Here is a 27,915-nt window from a genome sequence, read left to right as displayed (position 1 = left end):
ATAGTAGATAATTTACTTCTAACACAGTAATTTACTAAGTTTATTGTTTTATCTTCTGGCTCTTCCCACTAAAACAGAAGCTCCAGAGGGCAGGCATCTTAATCTGTTTTGTTCCACAGTGTATCCCAATCATCTGGAAGAATGCTTGGCCATAATATAATAGGTATGCAACATATTGGCTTCAATATGTTGTTTAAAAATCTCTATCTTTCTTAATTTTGTGTCTGTTTAAACTGTCAATAAAAGCACATTCAAATGTTCCTCTATAATGATGGATCGCCTGTTTTCCCTGAGGTCCTAACAATTTTTGCTCTATACTTTTCAGGCTAATTAGGTGCTTATAAAATATGAATCCTATCTTCCTGGCTAATTGAACCTTTTATCATTGTGCACAGACCTTCTTTATCCTTAGTGATGCTTTTGTCTTCAAGTTATTAGTTTATTTGACACTAATAAAAGTAGGCTAGCTTTTCAGTAATTTTTAGTACTATTTAATATATTTTTTCTGTCCCTTAGCTTTTGATGTATTTGAGTTCTTATGTTTTAGGTGTGTCTCATGCACATACCTTATAGTTTTTAATTCATTATGACAGTCTTTATGTTTAACTGCTAGCCTGTTTATGCCTATTGTGATTAGGTATATATCCAGATTTATTTATATCACTAACTTTCTATTTGTCCCACTTTTGTTGTGCAAATTTTTATCTCTTGCTTGCATTTCTTTTTTTATTTTTAAAATTTATTTACTTATTATTTATTTTTGGCTGTGTTGGGTCTTCGTTGCTGTGCACAGGCTTTCTCTAGTTGCAGCAAGCGGGGGCTACTCTCTGTTGCGGTGTGCGGGCCTCTCACTGCAGCGGCTTCTCTTGTTGTGGAGCATGGGCTCTAGGTGCTCAGGCTTTAGTAGTTGTGGCACATGGGCTCAGTAGTTGTGGCTCACGGGCTCTAGGGTGCAAGCTCAGTAATTATGGTGATCGGGCTGAGTTGCTCCACGGCATGTGGGATCTTCCCGGACCAGGGCTTGAACCTGTGTCCCCTGCACTGGCAGGTGGATTCTTAACCACTGCGCCACTAGGGAAGCCCCACGTTTCTTTTTTTTTTAATTGAGTTTTGTTTTCTTATTCTGTTTTTCCCCTTCTACTAGTTTGGAAGTTATCTACTGTGTTTCTTATTCTTTTAATGTTTGCCCTTGAATTTGTAGCATAATACTTAAAGTCTGCAGTTAATATCTTACCTCTCCTCCTGAACAATACCATGAGCGTTATAACCGTGGCCATCTACTTTCCAACTCATACTCTGTTGCTATTCAGTGTGTATTTCTGTCCTTTTTAATCTCATAAATTTGGCATTATTACTTTATATAGATGATGTTTACTTACATTTGTCCTCATATTTACCAGTTTATTTACTTACTAATTCTTTTTGTTATCTCAGACCTTCCACCCACAATGTTTACCTTCTTTCTGAAGTATATCTTTAATAGAGTCTAAATAATGTGCTTCTAAAGCTTGTAAGTTCCTCTAGGGAGGTGTGTTGTAGATAAGTTCTCAGTTAAAAGCCTTTATTTTGCTCTCATTTTTTTGAAACATAGTTTTTTTAAAAATTTTTATTGGAATATAGTTGATTTACAATGTTATGTTAGTTTCAGGTGTACAGCAAAGTGAATCTGTTATACATATACATACACCTACTCTTTTTAAGATTCTTTCCCCATATAGGCCATTACAGAGTACTGAGTAGAGTTCCCTGTGCTATACAGTAGGTCCTTATTAGTTATCTAATTTTTGTTTGTTTGTTTGTTTGTTTTTGCGGTATGCGGGCTTCTCACTGTTGTGGCCTCTCCCGTTGCGGAGCACAGGCTCCAGACGCGCAGGCTCAGCGGCCATGGCTCACGGGCCCAGCCACTCCGCGGCAGGTGGGATCTTCCCAGACCGGGGCACGAACCCGTGTCCCCTGCATTGGCAGGTGGACTCTCAACCACTGTGCCACCAGGGAAGCCCCTAGTTATCTATTTTATATATAGTAGTGTGTATATGTCAATCCCAATCTTCCAATATACTGAAAGATAGTTTTAATGGGTTTGTCCCACATGTGTTTTTTTCCAATATCCTGAAGCAGTAAGTCAGTTCTGACACTGTCTTCCTGGAGATCGAATCAGACCCCACAGGTTATTAGCCCAGTCCCACAAGACTGCCCCTTCCGCGACTTCAGTTACCACTCACAAGTCCAGGTTGTTACGTGTGCTTCTGAGCAACTGGCTGCAAATCAGAGGTTCCCACAGTCCCCTCCTCCAGTTCCATTATTTTGCTAAGCGGCTCACAGAACTCTGAAAAACATTTATATATGTTTACCAGTTTATTATTATTATATGTTTAAACATTTGTTTAAACATTTTATATGTTTAAACATTTATATATGTTTACCAGTTTATTATTTATATATGTTTACCAGTTTATTATTATTAGTATCAAATAAACTAATAACTTTAAGACAAAAGCATTACTAAGGATAAAGAAGGTCTGTGCACAATGATAAAAGGTTCAATTAGCCAGGAAGATAGGATTCATATTTTATAAGCACCTAATTAGCCTGAAAGTACAGAGCAAAAATTGTTAGGACCTCAGGGAAAACGGGCGATCCATCATTATAGAGGAACATTTGAATGTGCTTTTATTGACAGTTTAAACAGACACAAAATTAAGAAAGATACAGATTTTTAAACAACATAAACATAAAGGATACCGATGCAGAGGTACATAGGTCCCGAGTGCAGGAGCTTCTGTCCCCATGGAACTGGAGTGCACCACCCTCCTGGCGTATGGATGTGTTCACCAACCCAGAAGCTCTCCAACTCTTATTGTTCAAAAGTTTACACAGAACTTCATCTCCAGCATCTCCCTTTCCCCTTCCCTGAGGTCAGTGGGTAGGGCTGAAAGTTCCAACCATCCAGTCACTTGGTCTTTCTGGTGACCAGCCCCCTCCTGAGGCCATCTAGGGGTCTGAACCTAAGTCACCTCATTAGCATGAATTCAGGTATGCCCCGAAAGGGCTTCTGGTGAACGACAGAAGATACTCCCGTCACTTAGGAAGTTGCAAGGGTTTTAGGAGATTTGTGCCAGAAACGCAGACAGTGATCAAAATATATTTCTTCTTATACCACAGTATACAATTTTATGTTGACAGTAATCTTCCACTCTGAGGATATCCTTCTACTGTCTGTGGGCGTCCAGTTTTGCTGTTGGGAAGTGAGCTGTCAGTCTGATAGTCATCTCTTTGTTGTGTTGTGTCTTTTCTCCCTGACCACTTTTCTTCTCTCGGCTTTTGGTATCCTTCAGTCTAGCTGCAGTGTCTCTAGGTGTGGGTTTCTTCTGTGTACATTGGGTATTATGCATGTACAGATTTATAAAGTCATGAAAAATTCTCAACCATTACATCTTCAGATATTATCTCTTCCCCATATTCTGTATTGCTCTCTTCCTCTAAGATTCCATTTAAACCCACTCCACTCCCCGTCTTAACCATCCTCTCATATATTACGTTTCCATTCTTTCTGTCTGTGGTATTCTAGGTGGTTTTCTCAGATCTACCCTCTGGTATACCAGTTATCCAATCTGCTGCGTAAATACTAGGTCAGAGGCTTTTTGTTTTGTTTTCAAGTCAACAGTTATAGTTTCCATTTTGTAAAATTTTTATTTGATTCTTTTTCAAGTCTGACTGGTCATTTTGAAAGTCTCATAGTTTACTCATTTTTGCTAGTCCATCTCTTTCTCTCTTCATACGTTTTATTCATAGTTTTTATCTTCTGTTCTGTATCTGATTGTCCTACTAGCTGAAGCCTTGAAAATAACATCAGTCTTTGTTGCTGTTGACTCCACTCTTGTTGTCTTTGTGAACTCATATTTGGTTGAACTTAATCTGTGGGAATCCTGGAGGTCTGTATTAAGGGTGTTTTCTTCCAGGCACCCTTTACATTTACTTCCACTGGGTTTTGGGACCACTTTCACTTCCTTCAGGGGTCCTAGTTTAATGTTGAAGTCTTGGGTTGAGCTCCGCAGTTACGCTTTGACCCAAAGTGTGAAATTGGCATCTATCTTCAGAGAAACCCCTCCTTTCACACTTACCTGATGGTCACCACATGCCCTTTGGATGATTAAACTCACTTTAGGGGAAGGAAGGTCTTGAAAATTTCCTTCTGCTTTCTGTGAACCCAGCAGTGGGTTAACAACTCTGCTCCATCAAGAAACTCATTTTGTTTGTTTTTGTAACTGAGAACGCTTCCAAGTATCTCACATTTACTGGAAGTATAAACCTTTAAAGTGGTTTTTATTACTAGCAACCAGGGAGTTATCACTTGGGAGCTAAATGCAAAAATAATTAACCAAGAGAAGGTTCAACTTTTTCAAAGTCAGGTGTCAAAAGCCGTCCCTGTCCCTGCGATTCACTGGAATGTAAACCGAAATGGATTTAACCTTTTGTTCTCTGTAGCCACATAAAAATGTGTCTTTGTCTTGACCCCTGGCCAACCCATCTCCCTCTCATCCAATTGCAGGGCCACATGCTTCCTTCCTTTCCTTCATGAAGGTTCCTCTTCTGGTAAATTCATGCCCTATCCCAATACTTATTTTTAAATTACTTCCCACAAGAAAGGTAAAGACCACATGAATGGCAGTGTTCCTTTTTAGTACCCCAAAGTGTGAAGAAATAGTCTTATTGATTAATTCAACAAATATTTATATCAGAAATTAAAAAGCCCTTTCTCAGAGAATTTTTTTATCTGTTTTTGTTTTGTTTTTTTGTTGTTTTTGTTTTTGTGTTTTTGGATTTTTTGTTTGAGAGAATATTTTCTTTACAGAGGGAAATTGACCTGGACATGGGATCAAAGGAGCTCTGGGTCAAGGCTCTGGAGGGGCAGTGGGAGGGTGGACGGGGAGAAGCAGGGACAGCTGGCCCTGAGTGTTCACCCTCCAGAACCCCTCCCTTGCCCCTGCCATCCGGGGGGCCAGCGGCAGACAGGGCTGAGCCGGGGAGTTGCAGCCGATGTGTGCTTGGGCGCAGTGGTGACGGCTGATGAAAAGAGTGGGGAAGGCATCAGAAGAGATGATTTGGGGCAGGAACAGGGAGGAATGTGGGCCAGGAAATACAAGCATCCAGGAGGTTTTCTTGGTAAATTACATGTTTAAGTCAAGCACTTCCCACCTAGATACTTACAACCTGTGCCATTTATTTTATATTTTTCTAGATCAATGAACTGAGCCATGTTCAAATCCCTGTTATGTTGATGCCAGATGACTTCAAGGCCTATTCAAAGATAAAGGTGGACAATCACCTTTTTAACAAGTAAGTACAAGCACAGCCTTTTGTACAACTTACGTGGCTGCCAGGAGTGTGAATTCTAATTTCTGTGAATTTCTATAATCCCATTATTTTTCAATGGGTGAGAGTGAAGTTTTGCTGATAAAGTTTATCCTGTGATAAACATAACCATCTGTCATTTTCAGAGAAGCAGCAGCAGGCCCTCTTGGGTAATATCTTTTTGCATACGGCATATTGTTCTCTATGCATATCTTATATGTTAAAAGTGATGTTCTCATTACTGTTTAAATGTTTGAAGCTGTACATTGCTTGGATTCTTACACAAAACTCTCCTGATGATTCCTTTATGAACAGAAATGACTACTTCCTAAAACAATAAAGAATGAAGGTGCATTTTTATAAAACATAATTGGATGCCATGTTGGGCATTGAGACTATTTCTCCCTCTTTTGAATGTCATTTTAGACATCATTATGGACCACCTTCTGTGGCAGGCAGTCCATTGAGAGCCAGACATACACCGATGTATAAGAAACAGTCCTGCCCTCGGGGGTTCACAGTCAGGCGGGTGGTTGAAAATGGACACATATACAAATTACCATCACTTAGTGTGTGGAGTACCACAGTGGGGGCACAGGGTGTGTGTGTGTGTGTGTGTGTGTGTGCGTGTGAACACAAAGGGGGAAGCAATTCTGAATGAGTGGGATGAGCCCCAGAGAAATCCCTCCCATGTGAAGATCAATTGTGAAATTCCTTAATGGGGCCATTGTTCTAATGTGAAGCTGATGTGTTAATTATTCTCATAATGCCCTTTAAAGGTTGACCTTTTGAAGGGATCTTTTCTATGTGAATATAGAATGTGGTATGTATATAAAAGATAAAACAGGTCGATCTAGGAGTGAGAGTCAGTCTTGTTTTGTAAGATTTCATCAGCAGGCAACCCAGGACCAGTGTGGGAGCCCTGTTTGTGGCTCTCTGTGCTGCCCCTCCCGGCCTCGCCAAGCTCTTTGCTTTTCCTTCACCGTTTCCCCTGCGTGTCTGTCCCTTCTGTCCCCCGGACCCTACTGTGGGTTCTGGTTGGCCCCTTGAAACCCACCTGTGCCTTCTGTGGGTCGGGAACCCCAAGTGCTTCTTTGGCTGCAGGAGAGCATGATGGTGGCAGATTCAAGTCTGGTTCACTGTTTGTACGTCTGAACTTTATTCCACAACCTGTTTCAGAGAAAACATGCCGAGCCACTTCAAGTTTAAGGAATACTGCCCGATGGTTTTCCGTAACCTGCGGGAGAGGTTTGGAATCGATGATCAGGATTTCCAGGTGAGTTGCTTTCGTAACATTCGTTTCACATGGGTTTCATCGGTGCCTTTTACGCTGTAAAATGGGATTCACATTTTTGTCATGACAAGTAATTAGATAAGAGTAATTTTCATTTTGTATGAGAATTTTTCAGTGTTCTTTCTGAAATAAAGGGTTCTTTCAGTTAGGGACCACTATACAATATGATTTCAGTAGTCCGCAGAAGAAATTATTCTTTGGGAAGGGAGCAAGCCTGTGAGTTTTATATAATATTCTCACTTACAGATGAAAGTATTCTGCCCGCAGAGCTTCCTTTTGATTTTCTGCCCTCAAACGGGTTGGCAAGCCCCTAGGGCTGTGTATGTGTGTTGAATTCACATTTCCTTTATTTGCAGAGGCCACTTAGGAATCTTAGAAATTTGTTTTCGTTCTTGCTGATTTGCCGAATTGGCCCACCCTGGCCCTCCCCGCGGTATTTTGTCAGAGACCCCCTTAGAACCCTGCAGTGCCCAGCGGCCTAGTGACTGCAGCACTGCTGTCACCACCAGGAGCCCGCCAGTCCCAGGGACACTTCTGTGCAGCACCGTCTCCTGCTCTTGGGACCCACCATGTAAAGATGTGCCCTGTTGCTTTTCTCCCCATGTTTGCCCAGTTCTCAATTTCAACTTTTAAAATCGCTGTCAGATCTGGTCATTTCTGGTCATTTCTCCTGAGAACGGACCAGGCATCAGTTACCTGGTTTTCACAGAGCTGGCCAGATTCGTAAAAGCCAAGGATGTTTTTAAGAGCAGAAATCTAAGTCAGGAGATACAAGGGCTGCTTTCTGGTCTTTTATGGCAGGCCGTTTATTTTACTCTAAGAGTAAAATAAATAAGAGTATTGACTTATTTTAAATGTGGTAAACACTTTCTCTCGTTTGCCCCAAACCAGAAATCCTTTTATCTTGCATTACGTGTCCTGTTGCTGCCCCGGGTGACCTTACAAGGTGAATACTGGCACAGCTCACCCTGTACTTTCCCTTAAAGAACAGGGCCCTAAGGCAAATCAAGCTTAGCCAGCATGCTTTCTTATAGATCTGTGGGCCTCCCTGCCCTGCCCCATTGTTGAAAGTTTCCAAGAATCTCTCACAGGCTCACTCAGGCATGAGAAGCCTTGAAGCTGCCATGTTTTGAAAAAGCAACGCTGGCCAGGCTGCCGGTGACGTTCCCTCCTCTGTGGACCTGGCCAAGGTTTCCACGGAGGTCCGGGCTCTGAGCAGAGGCTCGGGTGCGCCCCGGAGAGGGCTGAGGGGAAGTGGGCGGGGAGGGTGTGAGCGCTCGGTTTGCTTTTAAAAACTGCGATGGAGCCAGTGTTCAGGTGTGGGCTTCATGTGTAAGAGAGAAAGAACTTCGATCACACTTGGACTTGAATTTACTGCTGCAAAAGCCAAGTCACCTTTAAAGAATAAATTTTGGAATTGTAAAAAAGCCTCGTATAAAATAAAAAGGAATCATTCTACATTATGTAAGAACTGTTATTACATTTCAAGAGGCCTATGAAAATAGTATGCTTTGAAAAGAATGAACAGCTGATAACTTTGACATCCTAAGAAAATCTCCTCTGACTCTGTTGCTACATTCAAGTGTGTATCTTCCTTTGTGCCCCTCCTTTTTTTTTTTAATTTTAATTTTTAAAAATAAAATAGCGATACTGGCGTTTCACAGAAACTGACTTTCAGGGCCTGTGCTACAGGATCTTGTTAAATTCCTCAATTCATTACCACAGTGAAGTCCTTATATTTCTTCTGAGAACCAGCCCTGTTAAATGAGATCCAAATGGATCTATTAGATCCTTAGTTGCTGAAATACTAAGACAGGAACGGGGTTTCCCTCTCTTTTTCCCCCCTAAAAACAAAACCACGTAAGTTGATATTTAAGTAAGTGCAAATTGCTGATACAAACTTTGAAGGCAAATTAGGCGAGTGGAGGATGATTCACACGGAACTAATTGGCAAGTCTGTTAAGCTCTTAGCGTGAGAGATCAGTACAAGGGAGAACCGGTGTGAGTGTAATTAATCATTTGAACACCACTCCTTCCCTCAGCCATGCCTGGTGCTTTTGGCATTTAGATTGCTGCTTTCTCTTTGGCAACTGTATTTCTATTAAAAAATTAAAAAGTGGGTGTTTACAGTAACTTTAGTAAACCAGACATACACAGTCCCTCTGCACCCACAGATTCCACCAACTGTAGATCAAATTGCAGTTGGAATCTGCGGATGCGGAATCTGCGGATGCGGAATCTGCGGATACGGAATCTGCGGATGCGGAATCTGCGGATGCGGAATCTGCGGATACGGAATCTGCGGATACGGAGGGCCGATTGTACTGGCCCCATTTCTATGTTCCTTTCCCAATGTTTGTGCCTCTTAAAATTTTTTCAGCTGGGGCAGGGCCCCTGAGTTTAAACGGAAGATAAGATCGTACACGTGGGGCTTAGCCCACCTTGTTGGCTACTTGGTTTGGAAAACGGAGGAAGTTGTGCCAACAGTGGCTCTGGCTTGGTGCGTCTGGGTGCCTGCGCGCCGCAAGCCAGGGAGGCGGAGTGCAGTGCGCTTGCGGGGGCCGGCGGGGCTGTGGTCTCGGCTCTTCGGCTCACCACTGCCCGGACACTTCATTCACTGTGGCCAGAACAGGTAACAGGTATCAGTTGACACCTAGTGCCAAACTGAACTCTCTTTCTCAATCTGATTTAAAAAGTGGGATCAATGACCCGGCGTCTCATCCTCTTTGGAGGCACTGGATGGCTCAAGGGGCCCAGGCCCCTCACTGTTCCCCTTGCCTTGCTCTGTTTAATTTTCAGAAGCGCTTGCTTATTGGACAAATGACTTTTAAATCTCTGTGGCGAAAAGGAGTTCCACCGTGCGGTTCATTTAGTATTCAAACCTTCATGTTATATCAAATGGATAAATGTTCGCCACCTGCCTTGCGTGTGTGAATGCAGTTTTGCTGCACCTGAAAAAAGTCAGTATCGATCCATCTGATCAAAGTAGAACATAGTAATTAGCCAACTTAATTGACCTCCCTCAGCCAACTTAAACTTCGTGAAAGGAACTGAGAAACATCCCTGCTGTCTCCGTAAACACTTGTATCTTTCCTCTGGTTTTGATTTCTTGAAAATGTCTTTTAAAAACAACTTCTTTTTCTTGCTGTTAAAGATAAATTCAAGCAACAGTTCTAGAATACTCATTATTAACAACAGTGTCACTGAACATACATATGTAAACCTGTGTGCGTATGTGTATGCATGTATGCTCAGTGCTTTCAGATTCAAAATTTTCTCCAACTTATTAGGGCTTTTTAAAATCACTTCACTGGTTTGTAATATGCACAGAGGTGAACTGTGTTCTGATCATTGTTGGGACAATGTGACTCCCCATGACCGTTCTTTTAAGATGTCTTTCAAGTTGAATGCTCCCCCAGAGGCCTCGCTGTTACGGTTGCTACAGTTCTGTTCTTCCATCTCCTCTGCCACTTTAAGCTCCGCTCCCCATAGGTGGATGATTTCACGCACGATTATCAACTCAGTGTGTGTTTATTTGCACCTACTGTGTGTAAGGCTCTGTGATAGACATCATAGGGAATGCAGAAGAGAAGAAAGGATGAAGGAATTTTTTTTAACTATTACATGACAGATTCTGTATTAGATGCTAATGACATTTACAGAAACCCAGGCATCTTGATTTTTATTGTTCTTAAAGAAAACCTGCATCCCTCTTTCCAGTCTCTCATAGTATCAGAACCTCTTATGACAGGCCTGGGAAGTCAACTAGAGGCTTCGGTTGAAGTTTCTGAGCTGCAGGAAGGATTGCCCACCAAAAACCAAAAAGTTATACAGGATGGCGATGATGCAGTTAAAGCTAAATACACCATATAATAGAAACTGAGCCCTCTGGTTCTTTGTGGAGGATAATACTAGGTTTGCTTTTCCCCTGCCGCATCTTCCGAATTAGAATCGCTCGTTATTCACATTGGATGCATTTTCTTCTTTGTATTGGTAACAGAGGATTCTAATTTTAAAATAATTAATTTTAAAAGCTAACGTTTTAGGGCTTCCCTGGTGGCGCAGTGGTGGAGAGTCCGCCTGCCGATGCAGGGGACGCGGGTTTGTGCCCCGGTCCGGGAAGATCCCACATGCCGCGGAGCGGCTGGGCCCGTGAGCCATGGCCGCTGAGCCTGCGCGTCCGGAGCCTGTGCTCCGCAGCGGGAGAGGCCACAACGGTGAGAGGCCCGCGTACCGCAAAAAAAAAAAAAAAGCTAACGTTTTAAACTTTTGATGTTCTTGTTTCAAGTTTAAAAATAAAATTCTCACGATGAATAGCGGACAGAAACTCCACCTGGGCTGGAAGCCAAAGGGCACCCCTCAGATTGGACGTCTCTCCTGACAGACTTTAGGGAAAACTTGCTCCCAGCCCATCAGCATCCTCAGATTTTTTTCACGTGCTTTTTCTGCTGTTTCTCAAGTGTTGAACCAATTACTGCCCCACCACAAACTGACCCCACCTGACAGCTCAGCCTTGCTGTTGGCCTGCGTTTTCCGTTCCTGAGCCCACGTTGGGTTAAGTCTCCTCGTTTTCAGCCGAGCGCTGACAATCATCCCTGCCAGGGAGCTCCTGTCCAGGGCAGATGCTGCCTGTTTGCTTATCAGGAGCCTCGGACACAGGCCTCTGGTATTTTAATCTGAGTCAAGTACCAACCTGATCTTTGTAAAGGCGATCTCACGGCGCTCAGTGACGTTCCTGCAACTTTTCTTCTTTCTCTGCTGGTCATTACTGTTCATATCTGTTTCCTTCTTTTCTGGTAAGTTGTTTCATGATTAATAAGTGTTCAATTGCACAGTGTTCTGCCCCCCTCTGCAGTGAAAGCCATTCCACGCCTGGGATCACAGCTCAGACTTTCTTTGAAATTCCCCAAGAGCATAACACGGCTTTAAACACAGTGGGCTTTTAATAAATCCTTGATGATGATGTTAGCACGTTGGTCTTTCCCTCCCTGATGAGGTCAGAGGACCATCTGCTCACTCAGATCCGTCAAACGCAAACCCAGGTCCAGGCTGTGGCTCCCGGCTCCTGGGCCGTGTGATTTGAGGCGTGTAATCGTAATCCTGAGTTGTCAGCAGGGCAGGTGTCAGGTCCATGAAACAGGTAGCCCGAGTTGGGAGAAAGAACATTTTCCTGCGAGTTGAGAAGCTGGTTTGCGTCTTGGATCTTCAGTGACGGATACTGTGACTTAATCTGGTCGCTTAGCCCTGGTAGGTCTCAGTTTTCTCATCTGTGAAATGAGGGAGAAGGACTCCATGCTCTCTGAGGCCCTCCCAGCTGTCACATTTCTGAATCTGTTATTAAGTCACGGCCAATAGGTCACTGACTGTCACTCAGGTTCCTGTACATGATACTGCCGTGTCTTCTTTGTAAGGTGCTGGCTTTTACACATTTGAGCATGGCAGAATTGATTGTACATGGCCTTCCTGTTGACTAAATGGAAAAACTTTCATACATTATTTTTAGCAGAAATACAAACTCATATCAAAATGGAAAAAAAAAACCCAAATGTCTGTAAGACTATATGAGTAGTTCAAGGGTATTAAATGTTCAAAATGCTTGGGTATTGAAAAAATGGATAGGGGACCGTAATGGTTGATGTTGATAGATCGTGACATTTTTATGAGAAGTATAGAAAAATTGGTGGCAAAGATGAGCTAATTAAATTGACATTTCCTCCACCCCCCTGGAGGCCCCAGTAATCCTGGACCTCCCACTGTGGAAATAAACATCTTCAATGCAGACTTTTAGAGGCTTGGAGGTGAGCACCATTAATCCCTTTCTTTGGGGAAAGGAGAATAAATTTCCAATTATAAATGTAGGAAGGCCATTCAAGAGTGAGTTTCATCTCTCATTATCTTCCTTTATTTCTCATTGAGGGCTGACATGGCACTAGAGATTCAAACACAGCTCTTGAGGTTTGAGATGTAGTGTTGTAATGCTACCCACCGGGGTTCTTGGACTCCTTAATCAACAGAAATTGATAAGAGGCCAGACGAGAAATTCAGGCAAGGCCTTACTGGGACTCATACTGCAGCACTAGGGAGCGAAAGCACGTAACAGGTGCCCATGCTCGCTCACTGAGTGGGCAAGCTGGTCCTTTAAGCGGGGTGAGGGTGGGGGTGGGATGGAGGGGGGCTTAGGGTGGTCAGCCCCTCCCCCATGTGGTGCTGGTGCAGGGATCGTGTGCAGGACCCTGCTTTTCTCCCGACACCTCAGAAGTGGCAGTTGTGTTTTTGGTCTTTTTGCATCTTGTTCACAATCTGCCCCGACTGCATGCAGTTGTTTTTAGTCCCTTACAGTTTCCTTGTATCTCTTGCTGGAGGAGATGCTTGTCCAGGTGCAAGCAGTGCAGCGGAGGGTCCCAGGTCCCAGCCTGTCTCTGTAGATCTGTGATGTACTTGGCTGTGGAAAACAGGAGTGGTGGACAGTGAGCTTACTTATCCAGAGGCAAGATCGTCCAGCAAAATGGACTAAATCATCCTGTTCTTACGTGCCCTGCATCTACTAGCTTTGCCCTAGCACTTTAATTTTTTTTTTTTTTTTTGCGGTACGCGGGCCTCTCACCGGTGCGGCCTCTCCTGTTGCGGAGCACAGGCTCCGGACGCGCAGGCTCAGCGGCCATGGCTCACGGGCCCAGCCGCTCCGCGGCATGTGGGATCCTCCCGGACCGGGGCACGAACCCGTGTCCCCTGCATCGGCAGGCGGACTCTCAACCACTGCGCCACCAGGGAAGCCCTAGAACTTTAATTTTTGTCCAGCGGTTTATGGTATCCCCAGCTCCCCATTAAGCCCGGCAGCATCCTCAGAAGCAGCGTGGGCTGGCTGTCACCTGTCCACCACACTGGACTGAACAGGGAGCACCCATGATGTCGCCTCGCTCGCCCAGACACGACCCAGGGTCTACAGCTGGACCCCTCGGGGTGCGTGTGCTCCGGGGACTCGGGGGAAGAATGTTTGGACCAATCACAGCCGCCTGTGTGCTGGATGATTGTGCAATAGGAAATGTCCCGACAGGCAGATCTCTAGGACAGAAAGTGGATGAGAGGTTTCCTAGGTGGGGGGTGGAGGGAGAATGGGAGGGACTGCTCATGGGTATAGGGTTTCTTTCTGAGGTTGATGAAAATGTTCTAAAATCCGTTGTGGTAATGGTGGTTTAATTTTGTAACCGTACTAAAAACCATTGATTTGTATGCTTTAAATAGGTAAATGGTCTGGTGTGTGAATTGTATCTCAGTAAAGCCATTAGGGAAGAAGAATGTTTGGAGTTTCAGATTAGTTTATATTCAATAGGAGAACTTTTTCCCCCTCCACCATTGATTTTGGCTGCCTTTTTCTTGATGTAGGGGCTGATGTTAATAGTATTTCCACTTAGAACAAGTGAATTTAAGGAATTACGTAGTTTATGATATACAGCTATCAAACGTATAGGAGAGAAGGGTAGCCAATGAATAAAAGCAAGTTTGTTGCGGTTTGTGTACATTTATCATTAGATTTCCCCCAAACTAAAAGCAAATCATCGTCCATTTGCTAAGTCTCCACAAACTGAAAGCAGTAACACATTAATGAATCCTAATTAGTAGAGCAAGAAGGAAACCTAGAGACCATTAAGTCCCACTGTCTTTCCTTGCAGATAACCAGATAACAGAGTAAGGAGTGGGGGGTCTGACTGCCCTCAACTTCTCACTGCTTCTCTTTCTGCCATACATGCTGAGACCTGAAAACCTGAAAAGGACAGAAAGGTAGTAAAGGAGTGACTGTTGTGGGCAGACGCTATGTCAGATTTCTATTACGTCTGTATTTTCAGTGTTGAATTAAATAAGCCTTTTAAGGCTCTGCGTTGAATGGGATTGTGGATTTTGTGGTAGCCCAGTACGTTACACAAATGACTTTCCAGACCGGCATCCCAAGGTTGCTTTTCCAAACCTTCTCTCCCCTCAAGCCCTCCCACAGCCCTCCGCGGCTCACCCTCCTTGCCCTTGCCGCCACCTCAAGGTCACTAGAGGCCCGGCCGTCAGGCTCCCTGACGTTCCCTTCCCTGTACCTTCAAGTCCGTTGGCATCTTCAGCCAGCCTGCTTTCCTCCCCTCCTCGGGAAGGGGTCACCCCAGCTCTCCTGGCTACCTCCCCCGTGCTTTCTCCATCTTTTAAAGAACTGGCCTACTCTCTGCCATCCCTCCTGCCCTTCGGCTGGAGAGGATGCTGGGAGCTGAGCAGGGGCCACGGATAGAAGGGAGACCTAGTGGGGCTGGAATTTTTGACTTGAAACTTACTTGTGTAAAATGTTTTAAATTCTTTTTCAAACTGCAAGTGGTTCTTATTGAGGGCTGTGGAAAGTAAGCCGTGAAATGGAGAGTATGAGAGTGACAAGAATGTGGTTCTTGATCTTCACTGGGTACGAACCAGAGGCTTGGCCAGGGTGGACTCAAGAGCCAACTGAAGGGACTTCCCTGTCAGTCCAGTGGTTAGGACTCCTTGCTTCCACTGCAGGGGGCACGGGTTCGTTCCCTCGTCGGGGAACTAAGATCCCGCCTGCCACACTGTGCAGCCAAAGAAAGGAGCCAACAGGAAGAACCCATTCCGTAAGTCCTTCATTTTTGACTCACCAGCTCACAGAGCAGTTTGCTAATGTTGATCTGCACCTCTAAATGTCTTCCAGGTTGAAATTTGCTATTTATAATAATAGCTACCATTAAGGAGTGCTACTGTTCCAGGCACTATTATCAAAACTCTGTCTTATCTAATTTAACCCCCAGGCAAACTTTTAGTGATGGTGATTCTCGTCATTATTACCTTTCTACTAGTACGGAAACTGAGGTACAAAGAGCTTAAATAACTTGCCCAAAGTCACACAGTCTTAACGTAGAGCACCCGTGTATATGCTTATCCTGTCTTCTAGCTTCAATATCAGAGCTATTTGGAACTTGAAAGGTCATCAGACCTCTGCTTATGACAATATGAACCTGAGAGAATATGAATAAACTAAATGTAACACAAGAGATAGTTTTGATGTTCAGAACCCTCTGATGAGTGTGTACATCGTCGGCTTAGAATGTCTGCTCTTCTGATGGCTTCTAGACTAGGGTAGGTCTATTAGGATATTTCAGAAGACCAGTCAGGGGGTGGAGGCCTCTGCAAGGCCTTCCACGGATGCCGTCCCACTCAGGTCTCAAATCAAGTGGTTTCTGCCCTCTGGGCCTCTGTCTTCTCATCTGTAAATTGGGTGGTTTGGAATAATCTCCAGGGTTGCCTCCACCTGTCATGCTCTTTGATTATGACGTTTATTTACACATAAGGGGACCCTCTGGGGCTTCTGGAGGTCACTCCCCAGCTCTGTTTCTCTCAGGCCTTTCTCCTCCTGGCCTCCCAGACTTGCCCAGGCATCCTGTATGAGGCTATGGTTCACTCTTCCTCTGTGACACAACAAGGGACACTGAGGAATTTCAATATTCAGTTTCTAGATAGCAGACTGTTTTGACTACATTCCATGTGTGTCCACAACCGCCTTCCCTTAGCTCGTCCTCTCGTTCTTGCTGAAATTGTCCAAGTACATCTGGAACCTCTGATGTGTTATTTCCATGCTGCTCTAAGAACTATTGCCATCTCTCTTTAGTCCTGGCCCAGATGTCCTAAGCCATCATCATGCCCCTGCTCAGATGGTGGTTGGACTCTCTTGTGACTGGACTTCCGCTGGAAAACATCAAATCACCTTCTGAGGCCTGTGCTGCCCTGCACTTCCTAGAGCCATATCTTCGAGGAAATACATTTTTTAGAGGCATAGGAGGTCTGAGGGAGAGACCTAGTTCAGCCTGCCCCCTCCCCTGGCTTATCCTCTGTCACTTTATAGTCCCGGGAACTGAGGCTCAAAGATGCTGAATGCCGTATCCAAGGATCGGTGAGTGGAGAGAATGTTCTAGGTCCCAGACCAGCACCCTGCCTTACTCGGTACTGCCCTTACCAACACACACTCACTTCTATCTCGTCAAAGGTTACAAAAAGTCAGTGATTCTGGTATTAATTAATGGCAAAAGTTTAGCCTTGTCTTTGTAAATTGCCCCTTTTTGTTACCTCAGAGGAAGCTTTTAGGCGGGAGCCTTAGGCGTGTCACTCGGTTCCACTGTACCCCAGTTTTATTATCTTCAAGTGGAAAAATGCACCTGGCTCTTTCTATCACATAGGAGTGTTGTGGAAATAAATGAGTATGGATTTTTCCAGGCCTTAGAGTCATTCCAAGGATCACACATTTTGTGTAAAATTGCATTCACTCTTCTGATCGTCTGTTTGTCTCAGGCTTTCTTTAAATCTGATTCATATATTTTTATATTCATAGTGATTATAAAAGGTACATTCTGAATTTTGACACAGTGTGATTGTTCCTAATTTCACTGGTTATTGGAAAACAATGAGCCTTAAAAAAATTCCTCCACACATTGGAAGTAGATATTGTGGGTTGGGACTACTTATGTGATTATTGAAAAATTGAGTTAAGGCAGAATCAAGATGAGAATTTGTAAAGTTTTATATGCCAGGCCATTATGGGAGGGCCTATGGCCGTATACAAAATCTGTAATAAATAATTATCAATGTCTGAAACTGAAGGGAAAGGCAAAGAATTTGGAAGGAGATAGCATCTGTGCTAAGGAGTTTGTACATTTTTGACTCTGCCTTTCTAGCCCTTTAGTTTGTCAATCCATACGTTGCTTTGAATGTAGTATTATTAAAACATTTCATTAATGAATTAATGCAGTGAATGCAGTGAACTATCATTCTTCACTGTAAAGTTTCACATTTTAATCAAACCAGAGTTGGACAGACTATAACGGGACAGGCATTCAGGCAGGTACGTTTGTAATTATAACACACTTAATACACTAGACTCTCCACACTCTGCACCAGACAAATCCCCTCGTAGCCACGATTCAGTAGACTCTTGGTTCTCACGTGTGGTCTGCAGACCCGCTGCAGCTGTATCGGCGTCTTCTGCTGCTTCAGACGCCCCATCCCACACCTGCCAGGTCAGACGCTGCATTGTCACGTGATCCCCAGGTGACTCCGTTGCTCATTAGAGTCTGAGAATCACTGACTCTGCAGCTTTCAATTCTGTTCTTTCCCACTGGTCCGTAATAGAATGTTACATTTTCATATCCAGTACGCCTAAGAAAACAGGCTATGAAACTGATGCTGCTGTAATTCTGTCCTTTGCTAAATACAATTATCCTTTACTATTCCCCCCTCCCCCCAAAAAGTTATTTTACATGTGTTGTCAGTTTTACAGAGTTTATAACCTGGTCCGCCTGTCTTTCATTAAGTTGATTGTTCCTGCTTTGATTTTTATCCCTGAAAGTAATTTGTAATCTTACAGTTCTTAGTGTTCTTGTTTTATTTGGAATAACCTTTTACAAATTAATGTTTGGGAGGAAAAAGACCCTTAAGCCAAGAGCAATGATTGCTTTTTTTGGCCAGTGTTTAAAACCCCCGAAGAGGGCATTCACTTTGATTTTCTTCCCTTTTGTTCTTAGTAGGAAGTGGTATAAAGGAGGAGTTTTATGTTTGAGGGAAAAAATCAATATAAGTAAGAATCAGACTCTTGTTGTTATAGCCATTTTCATCCTGAAAATCCTTTTCCTCCTTCGCAGCCTATCTGATGAGTTTCAGCTGTCTTCATCATTTAACATGGCCAGTTCCTGCTTTTTAAAATCATTGGGAGTTACACTGATTTCCCGCCCCCTTCTCTCAGGTTTTCTAATAAGCTAAGGAAAGCAAATTCAGTTAATTGGCAGGAGCAGCTCTGCACTTGGCAGTTGTGCCCGGCTACATTCAGATCAGGATGTGCTGTCTCAGGATGTAAAGACAGCAGCCGAGGTGCCAGGGCTGGTCCTGGAGATGAGAATGCGCTCACTTCCCTGAGCCCGAGGAGGCCCTCCACAAGTTGCTGCACCACCGCAGTGTCATTAAGTCCTCATACGGCTCAGTCCTGGTGGATTTCATCTGGGAAAGAAGGAAAGGTTAGGGAGGCTTGAACATTCTAGACTGATGGGGAACTCTCACTGACAGTCATGATGCAGTGATACCACCTGCCTCTCTAAAGATATCTGTGTCCCCCTAACTAGACAGACTTTGGTTCATTGGGGCTTTCAAATGCCCACTTTGGGAGAGGAAGGTGAAGTGGGACTGTCTTTCCCTGTGAATCCCTCATACGCCGTCCAGTGGGGCTGGGCAGGGAATGGAGGTGGGTTCTCAAGGACACAGTTAGCAGAGGCGAAGACCAGGCTTCCTCAGATGCTGGGGGTTTGCTGATCCACTAGCCTGGTGACCAGTGTAAGACGGTTGGGGGAAAGCGGGACAGACTTCCTGGAGGCTCTAGGAAAACAGATTCAAACAGGGGAGTCACAGGTGAGAGCAGGGGAGACAGCAGGAGTGACAGTGAGTATGGAATGGAATGCTAGATCCTGGAGTGAAGTGATTGCAGAAGAGCGCCCACTCAGAGCCCTGCCCCATCCTCTCCAGGAGATGAATCATCCTCAAAAATGGCTGAAGTGGGGTGGAGGATGGGCCAGGTCAGAAACTTCTGGAGCTGGGTTAGAGTACACCTGCCCAGGCCAGGCCCTCCCAGGGCAGCCATGGGCCACAGCGTTTAGTAATTAAGTTGTTTACTACTTGAGTAGTTGACTATTTGAGAACTTGGGTTCCGAGCCAGCCACACTGCAGATGGCATTCTGGCTCTTCCCCTTACTAGCTGTGTGACTTTCTCCCAACGATTATACCTCTCTGATCCCCATCTCCTCGTCTGTACAACGACGGTGATATCACTAGTAACCATTTCATGGGAATGTTATCAGAGTTGGGAGAAGTCCTCTGTGTATAACGCTTGGCAGAATACCTGTCATACAAGGAAACACTCAGGGAAAGTAAGATGTCCTTTCATGGCTGGAACCTCATTTTATTGAGGGGGAAATCTCAGCTCTTGTCCAACTCAAAAGAACAAGGTGAACAAAGTAACTTTGATTATAATTCTAGACATTAGAATCGCTGTTTTCATTTCTGCCATTTGAGGTACAATGAATAGAAAATGTTGTCCTCCTATTTAGCAACTTCTTCCAAACACAGATGTTTTTGAAAATTTGTGGTGACAACAAATGACCTGGAAATTAGTCTTTAACCGGTTCTCTTCCCTCCTCCCCTGTCATCCCACGGGAAGAATTCCCTGACCAGGAGTGCACCCCTTCCCAACGACTCCCAAGCCCGCAGCGGAGCCCGGTTCCACACGTCCTACGACAAGAGGTACATCATCAAGACCATCACGAGTGAAGATGTGGCTGAAATGCACAACATCCTAAAGAAATACCACCAGGTAATGTTTATCTTTATGTGAAACTCTGAGAAGGTTGACATTTGTGACAAATTATCATCAAGGCCAAAGATTTAAATATATAGTTAGGACATGACTAGAACACATTTGACAGAAAAATTCCCTCTAGCTGTGTTTTTAAAAATTACTGTGGCTGGATTACCGACAGTTAACATTTAGGAATGAATAGATCGGTAGTTAATAGACGTAACACGTTTAATCTAAATACCCTTCTGTACAATAGTTGTGATGATTACCACTCTGATTTTAAAATCACTCTGCTTAAGGTTTGGCAACATTTCGGAAGTGATTTTGCACGTGCTGGAAGTGAGGTGCTGACCTCTGAGTATTTATCCATTTACACCTACAGATCCTCTCCTGCTTGCACTGGTCCCTTCCTGTCCTGGCCCCAGAAAGGCCCACCCCCCCACCACCACCACTCACAATCTCCTGCCCAGAGAAGTTTCTGATTTTAGAAAGTGTTTGTCTACTCACCACCTCCTTTTCACGTCAGCATTATCCCCTCATCATCACCTGGGCATAAAGTGAAACTACCCTTGGGAACAGCCATCTCTTTCTGTTTCTTTCCCACCCCCCAATCCCCCCTCCCCGACTCCCTTCCTCAGTACGACGTTCCAGCACAAGGGCCTGGTAGAGCACACGATCCCAGCCCCCAGCTAGAGCTGTATGAGGCCGTACTGTGAAGTAGTAACACCGTGAAGTCCCACGTCAGACAGTCCTGGGTGCAGATCTCAGCCCTGTCACTTACTAATAGCCACGTGACTTCCAGACTTTAAAGCCTCAGCTTGTTTTATACGGTGGAGATGGAAACATCAGCTGACTCCGGAGCCCTGACGATTGTAGGGCAGGCACTCAGAACAGTGTCTGCCACACGCCAGGCTCTCCACACGTGGTGGTGGTCATAGCAGTCATCAAGTCCTACACCAGTGGCCAGTAACAACAGTGTCACCTTGAGAAAGTGTACTCTTATGGCATGAATATGACCATTGATGGCAATATCGCAGCAGCCACCTTGAGAACTGGTGTTTAAACCACACACTGAAACACACACAAACACACACACGCTGTTGCTGTTAACCAGAGGCTTCTCAAGTGTTTAAACCATCACATCAAGTACCAGCCTCTCAAAGTGACTCCTTCAAAGGTACTGCTTGGTTGGATTTGTAGGCTCTGAGGTGCCTGTAAAAGTCAGCTTCCTTCCTTTACTGTCACGCTTTCTGCTGTAGCATCAGGAATTATTTCTTTTTTTTATAAATTTACTTATTTATTTGTTTCCTTATTTTTTGGCTGCGTTGGGTCTTCGTTACTGCATGCAGGCTTTCTCTAGTTGCGGCGAGCGGGGGCTACTCTTCGTTGCGGTGCGCAGGCTTCTCATTGCGGTGGCTCCTCTTGTTGCGGAGCACGGGCTCTAGGCACGCGGGCTTCAGTAGTTGTGGCACGCGGGCTCAGTAGTTGTGGCTCGCAGGCTCGCAGGCTCTAGAGCACAGGCTCAGTAGTTGTGGCGCACGGGCTTAGTTGCTCCGTTGACATGTGAGATCTTCCCGGACCAGGGCTCGAACCCGTGTCCCCGGAGTTGGCAGGCAGATTCTTAACCACTGCGCCACCAGGGAAGCCCCAGGAATTATTTCTTGGCAGTTGCTTATTCTTCTCAAATACGAACAACTGCATTTTTAAAAAATTTTTATTTTTTTAACATCTTTATTGGAGTATAATTGCTTTACCATGGTGTGTTAGTTTCTGCTTTATAACAAAGTGAATCAGCTCTACATATACCTGTATCCCCATATCTCCTCCCTCTTGTGTCTCCCACCCTCCCTATCCCACCCCTCTAGGTGGACACACAGCACCGAGCTTGATCAACTGCATTTTGCTTGCAGTGAGGTCTGTGAACATCTTGAAGCTACCTTCTGTTTCTGGAAACTTGGGACTGCCCCTCATTTGTTTTTCTCAAAAACACTGTTCAGCCTCTAAATCCATTAAACATCTAATCACTCTTTTATATCATCTATTCCTTTTGAAATCTGTCCTACAGCGCTTATGCTGTTGCCGATTGTGAAGGAAATTTTGAAGCGCTGGGTTAGTACCTATGAGGGTAAAAATGCTCAGGCGTTGGCTTCTGAATAAATGGAATTCTAGGACGCAGCTTTAGCCATTCACGCCTCTCTGGAACTTAATGTCGCGCTGATGCATTCTTTTTCTGCTTTTTTTAAATTGTCTCAGAACTCTTAAAGCAATGTGATACTTCAGTGACTGATGAAAACATATTATTCTGATAAGTGACTATGATACTATTCTAATACAGTGTGACATGCAATTCAAATATCAACTTCTTGATGACATCTTTGAGTTCAGAATTTTTTGACTCTACAGAAATTACAGTTTGAAACGTCTCCTCTGGGGTAGTTACTGTAACAAACATGCAGATTTGACATATCATCATTATTACATAAAATACATTGGGGAGCAAAATATTAACATGCTCCAGGGGCTGTCACAGTACTAAATATTTCATTTCACTGCTACAGAATGATTATTTTCTTGGTATATTCTTTATCCAGAAAAAGCTCATTTCTCATTTCTTCAGCATCTGTGTTTTGCTGAAGAAAAGTATTTTAAATATAGAGGGTCTTAGTGTTAACCTTAAAACAGAGTGTTGTAGGTCAATTATTCTTGAAAAACAAACAAAGCCATAGAAAAAGGAATCAGATTTATGGTTACCAGAGGTGGGGGAATTGGATGAAGGTGGTCAAAAGGTAAAAGCTTCTAGTTATAAGTACTTGGAATGCCATGTACAACATGATAAATATTAACGCTGCTGTGTGTTATATATGCAGGCTGTTAAGAGAGGAAATCCTAACAGTTCTCGTCACAAGGAAAATATGTTTTTCCTATTTCTTTGCTATTGTGTCTCTATGAGATGCTGAATGTTCACTAAACTTACTGTGATCATCATCTCATGACGTATGTGGGAAATCAAATCATTATGTGGTACACCTTAAACTTTGTACAGTGCTGTATGTCAATCATATTCAATAAAGCTGGAAGAAAACAATTTTTAAATAAACAGAGGTAAAGGGTCTTAGTGATTGAGAGTCACCATTGTTAATATGATTTATTTAAAGGACGCTACATTGAAGGTCAGGAGACCTAAGTCATAGTTTGTCACAAACTGGTTACTTAAGCGATCTCTGAACCTCAGTTTCCCCATCTGCATTTCGTTCACCCTTTCATTCGTTTGTGCATGTATTTACCCTCTTTCTTCTTGAAGTATAATTGACTTACAATATTATACTGGTTTCAGGTGTGCAGCATAGTGCTGCGATATTTTTATAGATTATGCACCACACAAAGCTATTATAATACTATTGACTGTTTTCCCTGTGCCGTGTATTTACTCTTGACCTAATTCCAGAGAGGATGTAAGGTGGCCTAGACTACTTTTAGGATTTACGTCTAGTCAAAATTTTTCTGTCTCCTGCTTCGGTGTGGGGACTGTCAGTTCATTTATTTCTTCTTGCTTTTTGTTGCTTTTACCTTCGAATGTGCCTTTGCTTCTGAACCCCCCCCCCCCCACATCTGGACAGGTCAGTAGGCGTGTTCAGATCCCAGATCAGTAGATGGACAGGCTCTCAGAGAGGGCGGCTCCTGCGGAATAAATTGGATGGGCTTTCTGACAGCTTTGGTTACTCCATGGCGCTTGACGTCTCTTTTTTCTTTTCTTTCATTGTTTTATTGTTTCAGTAAGATATATCCGGAGGTGCAGCTGTATTCTGGAAGGTTAAAATTACCCCGAGGCCAGCCTCTGGAGAAGTAGAACATTGCTAGATATTTAAATAAATTCCTCTTAGGGTTAATTTTCTGATGAGCCAACCTCACCAGCAGTGCTGTGTGACAGGTGGTTTTCAGGGCACACACTCTGCAGCTGACTGCTTTGCTCCCGACCTGCTGTGTGACCTTGGCCAAGTTTCCCATCCTCTCTGCATCCGCTTCTCTGTCTATACAATTTGGATAATAGTACCTCCTTCATCCAGTGTTGTACTAATCAGGTGAATTGATATTTATTATATAACCTGCTCAGAATAGTGCCTGGTATATGATAAGTGCTATGTAAATGATCGAATAAGATCATTAAATACCTTTCTTGCACATACTTAGTTGCCGTAGTCCCAGTGTCGAAATCATTTGCTCTTTGAATCCACTAGGGGGCCTGGTTTCTGGTAGAGTGTGGCACAGATGCAGAAAAATCTGAAGATTCAAACCATGAGGAGTTAGATTTTTTTTTTTTCCAAGCTCCAGCATCTTGCCTTAGTCCTTATTTGCTGCCCAAATCCTACCCTAATTTCCACTGTTCGCTAAGAAAGCATAGCATCATCTTTCAGACGAATGGAAAATTTATATTAAGCAGAGCAAACTTTTATGTCTCTTTTCCTTTTTCTCTTTTTTTATGGTTGGGAAAATAACTTAGTGCTTTGGTGTAAATATCCTTTTCTTCAAATTTCTGTTAGGTTAGGACAAACTCAGGTCTTACAAATTATGATTATCCAAAGAAGAGGGGATATATGTATGTGTACAGCTGATTCACTTTGCTGTGCAGCAGAAACTAACACAACATTGTAAAGCAGCTATACTCCAATAAAAATTTTAAAATATAATAAATAAATGACGATTATCACCTGATTAGCTGAGCAATGCTGAAGAGCATTCAGAAAGGAAAAAATGGTCAAGAACCTTCTTGAATGTCTTATTTCTTCGAAATTGACTGATTTTTCTTTTTTGACCTGAATTCATTGGGAGTTTTGGTATCGTGTGGCTTCGGCTTTAATTAAGAGTCAACGTCAATAAAATTTTAGAAATTTTAGCGGAGGGAACAAGTTCCAATGCAGATGATCAAGAAATGCCTTATGAAAATAGTGTTAGGAATATCTTTTATGTTTTTGAAGTGTAGTGTTTAAATTTATTTGTTTTTTATTTCGAAGTGACTGAGTTGACAAAACTGATAAAGTAACCTAAAAATCCTTCCTTATCCTTTGTTATTTGGGAGACAGTAACTGGAACCAAATCTAGAAGTTACACCTAAAAATCTGAAACCCTTGTTGAAAAAGCTGGCTGGTACCTCAAGTTTCAGTAAAGGATTGGGGGTGAATGCCTGACTTCTTTGGAACCTCCCTGGAGTACATCTTTTTATCCTCCCACGAAGGACAGTCACATTGGCCACGAACAGAGAGAAACCGAGAAAATAGGTCCCTTAAAAGCCAAAAATTAAAATTTAAAAATTGAGGGCGTGCTGCCCAAAGAGAAGAAGTTACACACTCCTTCAGCACTTCCCAAACTGCCGATCATAGACGGAACCCCCGCGCATCTTGTAAAAAATTTACATTCCAACTCAGTAGATCATGGGTGGACCTGAGGTGCTGTGTTCTTCACGTGCTCCCGGGTGATGCTGACGAAGCCTCTGTAAGTGGCAGCACAGGACCAGCTTTCCAGAGCAGGAGAAACGTTCCGAGTCTGCTCTTTGGCTTTTCTGTTCTCTTTGGAGGAGAGGCCAGTCGAAATGTGAAAAGCACATTAAAGTGTGAAGCCCTATAAGCACCTGGAACTATGAGATTCAAGGCAACTCCCAGCAGAGCCTCTGTGCCTTCAGAAGTTGCACATACTTTTCTTTCTTCTCTCTTAGTAAAGTCTGGAAGGCGCTGCCACCGCCAGGGTCCCTGAGCACCCCTTCCAGTTCCACTCTGCAGACACTTTGCAGGTGGGGGCGTCACCGTCTGTTCCCAGCGTCCCAGCCGTCGTTCCCCAGGTTTCCAGCTGCGCAGCCCACTCAGCAGCACGTGTTTCCTGCAGCACGTTATCTCCAGTTTCTGGAATTCCCGTTGTTCTTTTTTCTTCATACACCGCCTGTCTCCCCGCCTCTCTCCAGCATCTACGGATTTGACATTTTCATTCCAGCCTCCACGGCGCTTCACTTTCCTTTCCCGTTTTCCGTCTCCAAACATCTCTGCTCCGTTTGGGATAAATTTCTCAGCTGTGTCACCCACTCCTAATTCTCTATTCAGCTGTTCTAATCTGTTGCCTCCCCGTCCAATGGTTTCTTTTTTTCAACGATCATATTTTTCCTTCTAGAAGTTCCATTTAAAAAAATCCACCAGTGCACTCCTGATCGTTTTTTATTATATATGCTCATTTCTGAACTTGCATCCTTTTATTTCTTCAAATGCTCTATGCATAACTCTTCAAGTTCTATTTCCGGTAGTCCTAAGCTCTGCCATTCCTGGAGGTCCTGAATCTGTTGCCTCTTGCGTCTGCTGCTCAGGAGTGACTGGCCTGAGCAGAAGGCCTACAGCATGTGGAGTCAGGATACTGATTAGGGAGGGAAGCCAGTGAGGGAGGAGGAAAGGAGGAAGACTGGACAGAGGGGGAGGGGCAGGCTGCCAGCCAACCTGGTGGGGCCCTTTGGGGTCCTCCACCCAGATGTGGCCATGTTGGGCAGGAAGGCAGGCCCAGAAGGAGCTGCCAACCAAAGGCTGCTGACTGCAGTCCAGAGCTGGGCAGCCAGGCCTCCCAGAGCGCGTAACACCGGGATGCTTGGGGCAGTCCATCTGCATTTCAGGTGTAACCACTGAGTAAACTCCATCTATACTTATGGTAAGGTGAGTTTTTTTGTTTTGGTTTTTTTTGGCCACACTGCACGGCTTGTGGGACCTTAGTTCCCCAACCGGGGGTTGAATCTGGGCCCTTGGCAGTGAAAGCTCAGAGTCCTAACCACTGGACCACCAGGGAAGTCCCTGATAAGGCGTTTTTTACAAAGCCATTTCATCTTTAATGATGATGTTATGTATGGGTCTCTAGAACAGCATAACAAACAGTTAGGGGCACCAATGTTTGCATTCAGGTATATTCTGCAGTATCTCAGTACTAAGAATGTTTGTAAATACTGCAGAGGAATGTTTATTCCTTTTAAGCCTGCTTTTTATTAAGTTTAAGAAAAGTAGTAAAATTTTATACTTACATTAGCTTAAATGGAGTCATCCTTACATTCTTTTATGACTTAAAACTATTTGAAACCAAAAGATATCATATTAACTGACATGGACCATTATCCCAAAATTCAAGGAATTTTGAAGGATAATTCAAAATATTCAAGGAATGTTTGGATTATTTATTTATTTGGTCCTTTTAAAGCAAACCAATCCTTAATTTCAGGCTGGCTTCTTTCTTTTCTTTGTCTTTTCTTCCTTCCTTCCTTCCTTCCTTTTTTTCCTCTTTCCTTTTTCTCTCCTTCCCTCCTTCCTTCTTTCCCTTTTTCTTTCTTTCTCTCCCCCTCCCACCGTTATGAAAAGAATGTTGTTGCAGCGATCTGTAAACATAGGCAGAGGCGCAATAAGGATTACAGATAATTTAACCTTTCAAAAACATTAACTGAAGCAAGACTTTACATTGAAGTATTAATTTGATGCTATATTAAATTGTCACTTCAAGCCTCTAAAAAAAATGAGTGAAACATGATAATAACAGCAATTTCCAAGAGCTGGAGCCCAGGTTCACACTATCATGCGGAGATATAAATATTTATCCGTTCCAGCACATCACTTAGAATCCTCTCTGCTGAAACCTTCAGTCAGCTGTGAGTCTTTTAATGGCATTTCATTTTGCATGAGAAGAAGCAACAAATCGGGGATTCATAATACTTGTTATTCTTGCTGAGCACCCAAGAGCAAAGGAAACCAAGATCTTGTGGCTGTTGCATTTTATGTTTTTAAAATTCCTATTTCACCACGTCAATTTGTCATTACATTACAGTTCTGACAAGCTGTTATATAGGAAAAAGCTCTAAGGGAGACTAATGAAGAGATAAAATTTGCCTTTA

At 43.6% G+C, this 27,915-nt stretch overlaps 1 protein-coding gene across 2 annotated transcripts in view; it reads left to right on the top strand.

Annotated features, from left to right (window-relative positions):
• PIP4K2A (phosphatidylinositol-5-phosphate 4-kinase type 2 alpha) overlaps nt 1–27,915 on the top strand; it is a 177,685-nt gene that overhangs the window by 99,426 nt on the left and 50,344 nt on the right. For both annotated transcript variants that reach the window (XR_010934027.1, XM_067702995.1), the window contains exons 2-4: nt 5,240–5,337; nt 6,532–6,628; nt 19,881–20,033. Coding sequence is in view for 1 of the 2 variants with exons in the window: in XM_067702995.1 (XP_067559096.1) it covers nt 5,240–5,337; nt 6,532–6,628; nt 19,881–20,033 (348 nt within the window). In the remaining variant the exon portion in view is untranslated. The remainder of the gene's footprint in view (nt 1–5,239; nt 5,338–6,531; nt 6,629–19,880; nt 20,034–27,915) is intronic.

The sequence above is a fragment of the Pseudorca crassidens genome, chromosome 1 (genome assembly GCF_039906515.1).
Source record: "Pseudorca crassidens isolate mPseCra1 chromosome 1, mPseCra1.hap1, whole genome shotgun sequence".
NCBI classification, from domain to species: domain Eukaryota; kingdom Metazoa; phylum Chordata; class Mammalia; order Artiodactyla; family Delphinidae; genus Pseudorca; species Pseudorca crassidens.
Note: the sequence above shows the minus strand (reverse complement) of the source record. Positions and strands in the feature narration are given on the sequence as shown.